This window comes from Aythya marila, assembly GCF_965140915.1.
Source record: "Aythya marila genome assembly, chromosome: Z".
Lineage (NCBI taxonomy): Eukaryota > Metazoa > Chordata > Aves > Anseriformes > Anatidae > Aythya > Aythya marila.
The window spans coordinates 43,758,997-43,773,724 of NC_139080.1; the positions used below are offsets into that span (position 1 = coordinate 43,758,997).

General features: G+C 37.1%; 1 protein-coding gene across 2 annotated transcripts in view; it reads left to right on the top strand.

The window, feature by feature from the left end:
• The window catches only part of NTRK2 (neurotrophic receptor tyrosine kinase 2), a 200,128-nt gene that overhangs the window by 21,932 nt on the left and 163,468 nt on the right, over positions 1-14,728 (top strand). For both annotated transcript variants that reach the window (XM_082783494.1, XM_082783495.1), the window contains exons 4-5: positions 2,838-2,906; positions 6,501-6,655. In XM_082783494.1, the coding sequence (XP_082639620.1) occupies positions 2,838-2,906; positions 6,501-6,655 (224 nt within the window). The remainder of the gene's footprint in view (positions 1-2,837; positions 2,907-6,500; positions 6,656-14,728) is intronic.

Sequence of the window (14,728 nt, forward strand, 5' to 3'; positions counted from 1 at the left end):
TTCTGTCAGTGCCTTTAAAACATAAAAATAGATTTCACAGAAAGTGTCTTTTTCCTAAAATATTAGAAAAGAGCAATAATTACATGCCAGACTGTGTGTAATTGGATTGATGAATCATAGATTTGTGTGCAATGTATACATACAACTCTAGGTGTTAAGATGTGTTTCTATGTCTGTAAAGTTTAGGAAAAGCAGACAAATGAAACCATTTGAGACCTAGCCGCAGATTTTCCCAAGTATGCACAAAGGGCTGGCTCCAGCTGTAGGCAGATCATGCTGCTGCCTGTGGAGGGAGACTGAGTGTAGCAGAATGGCCATTTCTTCACCTCTTCTCCCTGGTTTTCCTTTTATCTGTTCCCTCTCCTTCTTGTCTCATCTTGCCAGGAGTGTTATAGGCAGTATAGTGGCTCAATGACATTGCAATGAAGATCTACACAAGTGTTGCCAGCTGTGTGGATATTTATGCAGCTTCTCAGGCTGCTCTTGCATTGTCTGCATTGCCAAAACATTCCTTTGATTGTATAATGGCTAGCTAGTCTGAAGCGAGCTTGATATTTGTATGTAAAATACAGTTGTGCTTTTGACTGAACTCTGGTCCTGTTCGTAGGTGTAGCCAGACTCCTCACTCCAGAGGACTTTTTTTTTTTTGAGTCTTTGGAACCCCAGACAGACCTTCTCTGGGCTGCTCATGATGCTCTTTTTGTGTGTAGTTGAATTGGGGGACTAATTTATATTCTCCTTCCACGGAAGTGGAAGTCCTTAACTACTCCATAAGCCTGGTACTGAGTTTTTTACTTAACATGAATTAAAGAGGCCATAGAAGGTATCTTTATAATCAATTTAAAGTGCTCAGATTATAAAAAAAGAACCAACCCTAAAACAGTAAATTTACTGTCAAAGCATTATTTAAAATGCTAAATCTATAAAGGTGTCTGAACAATTTCTGTTGAATTACTTCTGTTGACATTACTTGTCAATTTAAGACACTAAACTACGTGGAAGAAAAGACTACAGTCTTGAAATTACTAAATCTATTAATCCATGACCAAGAATATAGGCACAAGGTTTACTTTTGTTACTCTTTCTTCTGCTTCTTACATTTTTTTTTCTTTCTGGTATCTATCAAGTACAACTGGTAGAAGTCTGAAAATACAATTAAAGCTATTGAGATACATTTTTTTTTTTTTTTACAAAACTGGATTTGTTAAACAGTTTGTACAACATGAAAGGGCTTCAGCTAGATAGAGATTTTCCTGAGGAATCCATTTTATGATGGCTTCTTGATATGGATGTACAGGGATGTTTTGTGTGAACCCAGAGTCAAACCTGGTCCTCATGTGACCTGGAATATACTGCTTCCCACTAAAATAGTGAACTGCCAGTGCACCTGCCTGTTGGAAAGGCATGTGCTGCTTAGAAGTGCCAGAACTAGAAGGGTTTTCCTGCATGGTGAGTGAAGAGCTGCCCATGGAATGGTGAGATTTAATGTGGTTCATGTTGCCTCAGTGCTAGAGAGGAAGCCCAAGGCCACATGAAGATTTAACTTTTTTCTTTCAGCCTCAAAACTTAATGTTTCTGCTTATTAGGGAAAAGATCACAGTGACATTTTTTACTTAAACATGACTTCTGTAATATGTGCAAATTGCACGTTAATTTTGATATGCTTGATAAGGGTCTACCTGCATCGGCCATAGGACAGGTAAATTCACATGACAAAGAAATAATAGCTCATCTATTTTGTTGTCCAATATTAGAACCACACAATTTGTAAACTTCAGGCTGTTGTTTTCTAGAAGGAATCAACAAAGAAGTATGGTAAATAAAATCTCACAAAAATTCTCTTCTGAATGTTTGTTGAACATTCTACAAATATTCTTGTGTCCGTGTAATTTCTCAGAAAATCTTGTACCCAGAAATAGAGGACTGAAAGTTTGGGAAGTAAACACTGTGTTCTTCAGTTAGGGGAAAAAAAAAAAAGGTCTAATCTTTGGTTTTAAATGTAACGCAACTATAACTATGGAGCCCCTATGGCGCCTTTATAATACCACATAAAACTCATGTGGTATTTTGGCTCAGAACACTGATTTACACTGCAGTGCTGGCAGTTTTACAGCTTACTGCTCTTACTGTCTTTAATTGATGGACTGATAAGACTATAGAAAAACAACATTATTTTGGGTTGGGGTGGAGAAAGCAATTTTGTAAGCCTGGGAAGGGAGGAGTATTTCTGATTCAGATGAATATTTCTTTGTGTAATGGGAGAGGACCTTTCACTTAATTACCACTGGAAACCGTAAGTGCTTAATTGACATAAAAAAAGCCCAATATAGGCATTTTACAGTTTTCCTTTTGATCTTCCATGTGGGTGCATATTGTACATGCAATTTGAAAAGAATAACTAAAAGGCTCAGATGTGGATGTGTGCTAGCATGTGAGAAGGGCTTATGTGAGTACAGAGTATGGTGCAGCATCAAAGAAAGGGATACACCCATTTCACTTATGAATAAATTGAGCAAGTAATTAACACCTGGACTTGACAAAATACTTTTCAAACACAATTAAATCTGCTGCTTTTCTGCAATGAACAGAAATGCTAAAAGTGAAAATATTGACCCCTGCTGAGTTTGAGTTTGAATGTAATGACTTCAGATATGGACTAAATTCAAATGCTTGAAACCAATCAAACCATAGAGACCTAGCACCATTTCTTTCCAACTGTAGTCAAAGAAGTGAGGGCTTTTTAGAGCTGGTTTGAGCTCTTGGTCATTTAAAGAGACACAAATTCCAGTTTAAGAAGAAGCAATCCCAATTAATGCAATCTTTCTTTTTTCCTGTAGCAATTTATCCAGAAACAAGCTCTCAAGTTTGTCCAAGAAGCCTTTTCGCCATCTGGGTTTGTCTGATCTGTAAGTCACCGTTTCTTAAAATAAAGCTTATTTGTGGCTAGAATGAAAGAATAAGGCTTTGAAGTTTGCTCCGTTGAAGGTAGACGTCCACCAATGATTAGGAACGAAGTTTAGATCCAAAGAAAGCAGTAATGCCAGAGACCTAAATACAGAGAGATTCATTCCAGGTCAGGTGTATGTTTTAAAACAAATTTGCAGGTTGAAGTAACCTCTTCCTGTCAGCTTTAAAATATTTTTATTATGAAATTGCTTCACACAAAATGACTGGTGTTTGTATTAAATATTTAAGCTAGTAAAAACACTACTATCTCCAAATCTCCAAATGAAGTCTCTGTCTTAAACTCTTCTATTGTATTGGCCCTACAGCTGCTATCATTGCGGTAGACTATTGAAGAATATTTTTACTTTTACTTTGAGTTACATTGTACCTTATAAATTCATTTGCTAATGAAGCATAGAAAAACATAGTTTTTGATAGTTTCAAAATTATATTTTTATTCTTGCTTTTTCAAGCAGATATTCTGTAAAGGTGTACATTCCATAATTTTGTACTTAAAGAATAAAAAAATGGGAGAAAAGGATGTAACGCCGATATGGCAGGTATTTTTGTGTTTGCCTCTTTTGTTAAATTTGGGTATTGCAGAAAAGTTAAAGTCTGCAAATGACTTTGCAACTGGGGGTACTGACACAGATCGTAAGGAAGGCAGAAGCTGTCTGTTGTGTAATGGTTTGATTAATGGTTCTTCACAGTGATTTCTCAGAAAATTTAAAAGGTCTGGAGTTTTGTTTCTTCGAAAAAAAAAAAAAAGTCATCTTGTGCAATCTTTGCTAATACATGGGACTGCAGAGAGCATTCAGAACATTGGGCAGGGTTGGGGCTGTAGGACAGAGAGAGGCTGCTCTCCTGGAGCTCAAAGCAGGGTCAAGAATTTGCCTGAATGCCAGTCCAAGAATTGCAGCAGCAGCCTAGGAATTCTGAACCTCTTCTGGTGGATTTCAGCCTGTAAGAAATGAAGTAAGTAAATCCTACTGCATCAAAAAGAGGTTATGCCCCTTAGGTATGTTTCGTTGATAATTAAGTTGGTATAATCGCTTTCTTTACAGCCCAGAGATTATTGCTGGCTTGAATTTTCTTTCGTAACTTGGCTGTTGCTGAGTACACTGATGGAAAGACTAGGTAGTTGCAGAGCACTCCCAATGCTGTATGCCCTGCATAGGCCTGTTGCTGCTGAAGTCCCTTATCTAGTCTCTGCCAGAAGCCACTGTTAGTGTGTATTTGTCTGTAACTTGTATGTTTTTTAGTTGTCACGACCTCAAAGAAAAGAGATGAAAAACTTAGACTAGTGCTCAGTGTGCATTGATTAGGTTTTTCCTAATGGTTTTAATCAGCTAGTGAAGAAATGGGGTCATCTTTGCCCCCGCTGGTGTGTGGAACTGTAAGGGTGGGTACACTGTAGCTTAGGAAGTATGCAAAAAAGGAAGTGACTACAATTTTGAAGGCATACTCTGACCCCAGTCCAGGGTGCTTCCTTGGACTTAGTCTGCTGCCACTGTCAAGTTTATTCCAAAGCACAGATCAAACCATGCTTGAACCTCTCCATCTCAGCTGAATGGTTTCTTTTAGGTTGTCAGTATAGTGAGAGCTTGTAGATATTTTGAAGGAGAACAAAGTCAGTGTTGCTTTGTTCGTAACTGTTGAGTGAGATGATGCAAGAAATGTAAGGGAAAGAAAATTGGGGGAAAAATTAGAGCATGAAAGTTGGAAAAGCAGTGGTAAGACTATTATCAGTTGAACTATTCTATTGATAAATAGATAATGCACCGGTGGAAAGTCAGAATGAGGAAGGTTAAGAGCGTTGGAAGGGGAATCTGAGAAGGAATGATGCTATAAATTGCCACTGAGGAGCTGCCTCTAAATCTGAAAAATAAGTATCCTGTTGTTAGCACACTTGTAAATCAAAACATAAATGGATGAAAAGTTCAGGCTAGGGTGAAGTAGGAGATACTCACCAGATACTGTAGAGAAGGAGATGCTGCTTTGAAAGGCTTCTTCTTTTAGAACAAGCTGTAGCTGCAGCTGTAAAATTACAGTAAACAAGATAAAGACATGTAATTTCCCTCTACTAGGTCAGATTCTTTCTTTCACACAAGCATGTGTGGAGGGCCATCATACTTCTATCCAGCATTCTGTCTATGATATGCCTAGCTCCTCTGATGGGTTTAGTACAAAATAAAACAGTGGAAGAAAAGGACTGCTCGGCCACTGGTTAAGGGAAAATTTTCTTTTAAAGAAAAATTAAATGATGAAACAGAAGATGAGAAGTAAATCTTGTTTGGAAAATGTATATGGTAGGTTTTGGCTCAAGGGATCCTAATATTCATACTCTTGTGTTGTGCAAGCAACCCTTATCCACACAGTAGTGCTGTGAATACAAATTGCTCTTAAAAGACTTGCAAGGATGATCCCTGCAGCTTTTTATCCTCAAAGAACTACAGATGGCTTTTGGGGCAACAGGTTACAGCTCTGAGAACCTGAGCTTTTCATGATTTGCACACTTCACATCCTCAGGGGACACCCTCCGGTCCAAGCACAGATACAGTGAACAATTTGAGGTCACTTCTGTACATCAAAAATACCTGTGAAATTCTGTTAAGAACAATTGTGCTCCTTGTAATGAGATACCTCAGTCACTCACAGAGACTTTATTGGATCTCATCTGTGAGATCACTGTGACTGTCATCTGTGATATGTGCATGTAGGAGAAAAAATCATACCAGGTCACTTCTTCTGTAGATATTGGGATGTTTCTGTTCATATTTCAGTTCGGCTGTATTGCATTACATTGTTGTGTAGAATTTAGTAAGTTTGCTAACCAGTGGTTTAATTGCCATACAGCATACTTTATACCTAGATTATTCTAAACATTTCTGTTTCAGGGACATTTTTCAGTTAGTGTTTCATCATAACATTTCTTAGGGTTTTTACTGTGGGTTTTTCTGGTGGTGTAATGGATGTACCTTTACGGTTAGGTAAATGCCTTTGTTATGATTAGAGTTCTTTAAAGTTTGTCTCTAATACATGACTGAGTCTCTGAGGAATTTACCTACTTCACCTAAGAGCATTAAACCCTGTCTGACTAGGTCTTTCTGAGGTAGCTGAGCAGAGTGCCAACCGTAGAATCACTTTGGTTGAAAAAGACCTCTAAGTCAAAGAAATTCTGGTCTCTGCTTAAGTGTTATGAAATAAAATGGAACTTTTGATGGAAAGTCTAATTCTCCATTTGCTTCTGATTTCCACCAGTGGATTGGAGATAGTAGTTGAACCCCCTGTGTGATGTCTCAGATCTATGGCAGTCTGGATTCTCAGTGCAAGTAGGGCTTCATTCTCTGCAAGGAAACTGTTGCCTGTTTGAAGCTATCATTGCAGTGAGGTCTTTGGTCCTTACTTTTCTTAACTAAATAGTTCAATTTCTACTTTGACCCAGATGAGAGCTTTGAGTTGTCTTGCCCCTCAGTTTTTTCTGCATGCATGATACATTCTGCTTTCTAAATATATATATATATTTATTATTATTATTATTATTTTTTCTGTAGGATATTGGTGGACAATCCATTCAAGTGTTCCTGTGAAATTATGTGGATCAAGAAATTTCAAGAGACCAAGTTTTACACAGAAACTCAGGATTTATATTGTTTAGACGACAACAACAAGAGGACAGCCTTGATGGATATGAAGGTCCCAAACTGCGGTAATATTCTTTTAACATAAATTTTCTGCTAAATTATTGTAAGACAGGAAAAACAAACTTCTTTTACAAAATAATATTCAGAATGATGACAGCACTACTAAAGGAAAAGGCTTTAGGGGAGTTATTAACCAGTCGGTGACTGTCTTTCATTCCATATGGAATATCTCTGGAAGCTTCAAGTACCTTTTTTTTTCCCTTGATCCTTTAAAAATGTACTATTATTCAAGTGCAGAAAAACAGAACATGAATTATAGATAAGAGACAAGAATTATATAAAAAGTATGTGCCTTTGTTAAACTAAATAGTAATGCTTTCAAACTGAACAGACACAAAATTCTTCCTTGATTTTTTAAGCTATTTGAGGTTAATGAAGTCTTTACTTTTCTTCAAAATTACAAACTCTTGTACTAGACAGTGGAGGAAAATTCAGAAAAACGGACTGCTAACAGCAACAAATTAGGGAATAGCTCTGCTACAGAGATAAAAGTCTACTGAGTTCACTCGTATAACTTATGCAAAAGAGTCATTGCAAACTTAGGTCTGTAATATTTTGCAACATATTGTTTTCAGTTAGCTTATGTGGATTTTGAGATAGTGGGACAGGCCATCCCTGTGCTTTGCTTCCTGTATATGGGACAACTGGAAAGTGGTTTCACCCACCATATGAAGAGATACCTTTTCTACTGTGGGTGAGGGACAGAGTCTGGGTGTTTCTGACATGGTATGGAACCTGCTGAAATCTGGAGTTTTTGCTTTCCACTATCCATTGAGCATCCTTTTCTTGATTGTGTATTTGGAGGGTGCAGCACCCTCTGATAGGAGCTGCCAGCAAGGAACAGCCATCGCAGAGACATGCTGCAGACTTTAACACATGCTGGTGGTAATGTCTATCATGGCCATATACCATTCCATTAATCTTGTGTCCTGCATCCTGCTAGGGCCAGGTGTCTTGGCTTATTCAGGACAAAAATCATGATAGTGTCTGATGGGATTAAAAATAACATGCAACTTGTTCAGGGGGTCTCGTGTGCTGCACAGTCTGCTTTACCTGACATGGGAGATGATACCAACTCCAGCTAAATAGAACCAAGCCCCAGTCTCAGTTGGATGGAGTAAAATGTAGATTAATCTGCTGGATATAGGAAGGTCTCCTGGTGGATTGAAATCAATTGGTATGAAATAGGAATGCCAGCATAGTCTTTCATAACATCGTTGGCTGGCTAGAAGCTGCCAGGCAGATAGGATTTTTCTTTGAAAACTTTGGTGCTAAATACCCAGGATTAGGCCTATGAGACATTATTTCTTTCTCCCGGTTCTTGACCATCTGCAGTCACAATAGATTTGGCAGTGACCTGTTGATAGTGTGTAGACATATGTGTGCACACGTGCTCGTCATGTGGGCACATCTTGACTAAAATACCTGACATGAGAAGGAAATGTAGTACTTCCAAACAGAGGAGGAAAAAGAGAAGGAAATGTGAGAATATATGACATTCAGATGTGAAATTTGCATATGGAAAATTTTGCATACAGCTCAAGATTTGTATGGATATCCACAGAGGCCTGCAAATGAATCACACTATTGGCTTAATGTTGTTTTACAGTGTGTGAATTTCGCTAGATCTTATACACCTGTATTTTTCCTTAATTTTATTATTTTATTTTGTTTTGTTTTGTTTTGTTTTTTATTTTTTTTAAACTTAATTTACCTTTTTTTTTCAATATGAACAAATGCAGGACATAGGTTTTTAATAAAGATGACAACACTGCCGTTTCCCACACACAGAATCCCAGATGAGGAGCAACAATTGCCTTGATGACCATGGCCTGTATTCTGAAAGGTCCACTGCATGGCTGTTGGTTTCAGTATCTCTGCAGATATTTTTTCTGTGTTTAAAAGCACAAGACAATTAAAAAACAACAACAACAACAACAAAACACTGTTGTAGTTAATTTAATTTCTAGCACTGTTTGAGAGGCTAGTAAGTAGAACTGAAATAGATGAAGAATTCAGCTTTTGACATACGTTATTTACAGTTATTCAGTCATTGCTTTTTTTTTCTTTCTTTTTTTTTTTTTCCCTGTGAACTACATGACCCTTCTAACTCCTCTGATGTCAAGAGAATTTTTTTAGGCATGCAGATTTTGAATGTTGTTAATAAAACTTTTCCTAATTTTCTCCAACAATAAAAGGGTTTCATCCCTTCGCTCTGTTTTTTTTTTTTTTAATTTAGGAACCGAGCAAACACACTCTTTTGTGTGCGTGTGTGTGTGTGTGTGCAGGTGTTATTAATTACTTCATGATATTATACTAAGTGGCTGGTACAGTATGCGGTAAATGTCTTGGTAATAGGACATCTCGCTACTGTGTGCTGTTAATAAACCTCTTGCTGGGAAGTTGGAAGAGACCACTGTGGTTTCTTGATCACAAGGCTCTGGTCTGTAGATAATTGATGTGAAAATTAGCAAAGTTCTGTGGTACTTTACTTATTGTTTATATGGTGGAAATGTTCATTAATGTGCTGATTAAAGGCTGGTTGCAATTTAGATGCCATCAAATTTGTGATTTCTTTTCTTGAGGTTTAAAATCAGGTATGTTGACTCACTAGAAGATCATTTCCAGCTGCAGTATTAAGTGTCCATCAGTTGTGATGTTCACAACATTATTTTTTCAACTTCATTTGAAATATGTTTACGTATGATGAAAATATTTGGATACTTTTCAGTTTTAAAGTCAGACTTAATTACTATATGAAAAGTTTTTATCTACTTGTACCACAGTAGTTTTTAGTAAAGCTTTTGGTGTAGAGATTTGGTAGTGTTTAGTTCTTCCATTTTTGCTGTATTTGCTGATTGACCATGTAACATTGACAGCATTGCTGCCCTGACATCCTTTTGTTCTGTTTTGGGTTGGGTTGTTTCCACCTGGTAAATTGTGTTAGAAAACCTAGAATGCGAACTAAATAAGTAAATAGTTGGGTCTTGTTACTACTTCTGTAAGTGATGGCTGCAATTGCACTTAACACTGATGTGTTAAGTCTGTGGAAGCAAGACATGTTCTATGTGTAGGGTAAAATCACATGAAAGTCTATGAGTTTGCCCATCACCTGGAGCTCACTGAATGCTAGGGAGGCAAAAACTGGTTCTTCGAGACTGATTATTAAGGTGTTTGTTGCTTTCCCTGGTAAATATTCCATCATTTGGCTATTATTGTTGAATTCACTGATACTGGAGATGTCTTTTTTTTCTTGTGTTTTCAGGAGAGGCATGGCTTCTACAGCTGTATTTGCATTCCCATATGAATTTTTTGTTGCTCTGTATCTCAGTCTGGTAATGTTATTATGTCTTATGTGGCCAGTTTAGCTAATCAGATAGATTGTTTTATATATGCTGGTGTGGGGCTTGATCTGGCTTTCAGTATTGTTTATCCTACCAGCATTGTGTGCTTATTTATCATATGTTGTCTCCGCAGATGTTTTCTGTCTGTCATTGGTCATACATGCTAGATAAAGTATACCAAACAAAGTTGCAAATTATTCTCATGTACTAATTTGTTGTACATATAGCAAACATGTGCAGACTGGCTATTTGTTTATATATGCAGAAATTTCATCTGACCTAAGATGTACTTTTATGATTGCTAATTTTTTTTCTGTCTCTTCCCTTGTGCATGAGGTACTGTAAGGGGTGGGTGTTGATCTTAGTTTAGTGCTGCTTCTTGTATATAACTAACAGAATTTAGAAGTCATTGTTGTAATATAGAGTTACAACATACAGAAATGTGTTGTCCATTTCTTGCTTTGTTGGGAAAGCCATGACATTTTTACAGGCAACTGTTCGGATGATTATAAATGGACTTGAGTGGGTCTGGCTTCATTTCAGCCTCTTTCTGGGGGTAGATTTTTGTCCTGAGGTAAATAAGTAAAAGAAATATCAGATTGAAGACAGGCAGTTATAAATTCTAAGGGAGGAAAAAGGCAAACTGAAGGATTGACAGGTTTATTCTTTGGATTTACTTTTTTTATTCTTTGAAGATTTGTAGTATTTGTGAGTCAATAAAATAAGCATTAGTTCTTAGGCAGTCACAGTACAATGCAGTCTCAAACCACAAGCAAAGGCATAATCCAGTCGGTGTTGACATTTTTTTCCATTATCAGCCAGAATTCACAGATAAGAGTATCAGGAAGAGAACATTACAGGCAGAATGAAGTGAGTTTAAAAAAGGCCTTAAACATTCTCCATGTTTACCTTTCAGAATATTCATGGGCTCTCCAGCCTGTGTTGTTTATTTTGGCTCAAGAACTAGATGTTATGCATGATGTATGGTGGCAAACTGTTCTTATTTTCTCTGTAAGAGTTTTATTTCTTATCTGTGATCATGGACTGCATTTTTTTTTAATAAGTGTTTTGACAGTAGTAGGGTTTCACTGTTGCAGTTGAGTTAGAATTTTCCTAACTTAATTAAAATAATTTTCCTTATTCCAGCTTTTCAGTGAAAATAAGCAATAATTTATGGATATTTGAAAAGGCAACAGGAATCTAATTTTCAAAGACATGTACATAACTTTCTTGTAAGCATGCAGACTTTGATCTGTTCATGAAGCGACCGTTAACTTTCATACAGATATCTAGATATAAGTTATGCAAATTAGGGCTTCTGAATGATGTTAGTTGAATGTGTATGTGAACATGTCATTTTTCAAAAAAGAAGCAGAATTTCATTTTGTAATACTGATTTAATTTCTTCATGAACTTGAATGAAGTAAGCTTATAATACAAAGCTGGTTAGAAATACAAAGTGGTAGAACAATACCTAAGGAAAAGAAATGTTTCTTAACCATTCAGGTATTGATCCTGAACTCAATGCATTGTACACATTTGCCAAGTTATTCTCTGTGCCTGACTTGGCACATCTGCTTAAGTGTGCAGTACTGATCTAACAAGGGAGAATGGCAATATGGCTATTGGCTGTAGGTACCCCTACTTTGCTTGTGATGTAAATTCTGATGAAGACTGACAACCATATTCCATAGAAAAGACTTTTTCACTTAAAAAATTGAGACAATTCATGAAGACATCCCTTTAGCCATATGCAAACTTGGTGTCAAAGCGAAACCCATAATTTTACTTATTTATGTCATTCTCTGAAAATGTTTCTCTTTCAGGGTCATGCGTTCATCATGTTGCAATATTTGACACATTAGCATTATTTTCTAGACACACGTGGAATTCAGATAAACCTACAGGAATTGAAACCACATTCCTTGCACGAGCGAATAAGAAGCTGTTTGTTAAAGATTCACATAAGCTAGATTAAACCTGATTAACTTGCATTACAAAGGCTGTTTAGCTCAGTTCATCTATTAAACTTGTGGCTGCTGTATTCACCCAACTACACTGAATGCATTTGTTTTTCTTTTGAAAGCTGATGTGGATAAACTGAAGCTTAAATACCAGTTGAGAACAATTTTTCCAGATGTAATTTAATTTCCTTAATCATTCAGGGAATTTTGAGAGAAAAAAACATGGCTGGAGACGGTTAGCAAGGGAAGTGGTGATGAGATTAGTAGCCTCTACAAAAATATATAATCTGAAAATTCTTGCAGTCAAACTTGATATTAATAGTGGGAACAAGGTCAATTAAAGAGTTTGGGTGCTGCAAAATCCTTTCTTAATAAGTACCTTTCTGCTAGAACCCTCACCAGGCCTAGTGACATGGAAGGGCCTGGGCAGAAGTTCCAGAGCTGAAATAGCTAGGGAAAGAAACCTTGGACACATAGCTCATAGGCCTTCCATCTGGTCTGAAAGCTCAGCAGCAAGCTTCAAAACGTCTGTACAGGTTGAGTGCAGAAGATGGGTCTCTTATCCATGTGAACATGTCCTGGTACAGAGCAGGTGGTGGTTTTTTGCCTGCCTAGCTTTCATGATGGCATTTGAAGCACTGTCTGAAATGTACAGACAGCACAGCTGTGCACCCTGAACATTCTGCGGAGGTTGTGTTTGCTTCTGTAATTGTGAAGATGGGTTAGCAAGTTTTATGTTCTTCGTGGTGGCGCAGACAGGCTCTACTTGCAGAATTTTGCTTCTAGTGATAATTTCAGTTAACCAGGGAGTGATGGAGTGCATAAAGGCAAAATAAGGGTGTGTTGGCTCTGGGAAAGCATACTTTAAATAATGATCATCTTCTGGTAGAGGCTGTACTTGTTTAATTATTTTCTGTAAAAGTTTCCAGCTGAAAGTGACAATCAGGCATGTCATGATTAGAGGCAGATGCCTTTTAATATTTTAACATATTTGGGTGCCTCAGTGAGCTGCCACATCACTCATTCTGCTTCCCTGCAGAAAGACATTCCTCCATGGACTGACAAGGTGGGAGTCATGAGTATCAGATCTGTCGTGGTACGAAAGAAATCAGGACTTTTAAGAAGGTATACTGAGGCAGCAAGCACATCTAGTGAGAGGTAGTCTGAAATGAGCTTGTTCAGTGTGCACATGCCTTCCAGCTGCTCATTAAGAAATGCTAAAAGCATGGGAAAGTCAGAGCAGAAGGACTCTTCTCAAGGCATTGTCAAGGATCCTCTATGTTTGGACTCAGTCTCTCTCAACAGTAGGAATTCATGCCTTTCCTTTCAAAAGGGCACAACAAGAGTTCCTCTTTTTATTTGATTTTACTTAAAAAAAAAAAAAAGAGAGAGAAAAAGAAAAGAAAAAATAAATTAGTGGCTATTTGAGGGGATTTTTTAACACTTCTCTGGATTCAGCAGAATCTAACCTACAAATTCAGGGATAATCTCACCACCAACCTGTATAGTATTTGAGACTATTCTAGCTTAACCCTGTCAGACCTATGTAAAGTACCATAGTCAATATGGAAAATACCTACCAAGATTTGCTGTGCTTCTTGGAGAGCTTATCTCTGTTCAGTGCTTTATTTAGTGGTTGTCTCAAGAGCTAAAGAGGTTTTTGTCTGGGACAGTTTCTTTAGTTTACATTGACACTCAGTGGACATACTGTGGAAATAAAATAGTGAAAAGCATCATAAACCAGGATTCCTTCTCCTTGTTTCAGCTTACCTTTTAGATTAGTACCTTTACTCTTCATTTTAATCTGATAGAAATTCCAAATTGTGTTCTGCACAATAGCAAAATTACAGTGGACAAATGCAGAGTAGTGCCTGATGGTTAGAGCAGTGAAGCAGAAAGATGCAGGCTTCTCTACCCTCTGGTTGCTGAAATAATGTTTTGTATGTGTTTCTAATTTCTTCTGTTTCTGTATTTTGTTTGACTTACTTATATATATATATATATATATATGTATATATACACATCTGTGTGTATATATACATATATATATATATATGTATATGTATATTCACTGAAAATGGCTGGGGTCATCTTGGAATAGCTTCCGTGAGATTTCTGCAATTATTTCTATGTATTGAATATTTTGATTCTGGGGTTGTAATGCAACAGGAAATTGAAACAATGATTTATGTTTCTTCATGTTTTGCATATAACCTTTTGGACTGTCCTTTTTACATTGCTCTAAACATGTAGTCAGGCTGATTTTTGGCCCTGTGATTCTGCAGACTTTGGTGGAAACATGCCCACTTACCCCATGGCTGAAATTTGGCTTGGAGCTTGTTGGCTGCAGATAGCTGCTAAATGAAACACAGGAGGTGAATCACATACCCAACAGCTCCTAGCTTTATAGCTGGAATTACTAGACAACTTTTTGTGTTGTTTTTAAACCCATAAAAGGCCATAGGAAAAGACCTTTAGAATTTGTAGGCATTCCTGTATTTTCAAACAAAGCAGAATTTTAATAGAATTATATGAGAAAACCTTATTTTTCTTCTGTATTGATGAAAATGTTTTTAGAGACAGTAAGGTCTCTGAAACTTGCAGATCCATTTGCACAGTTCTTAACAAATTGCATTGTCAACCATCCTGTTTTCAGGTTCTAGACAGCGCAAGTAGTGGGTGTAACTAAGCGGTAGTGTAGTGCTGTAATTAGTTGAATCCTTTCTCCCTAGAGAGAAAAAGCAAAAGCAGGGGAGCCGAGAAACTTGGA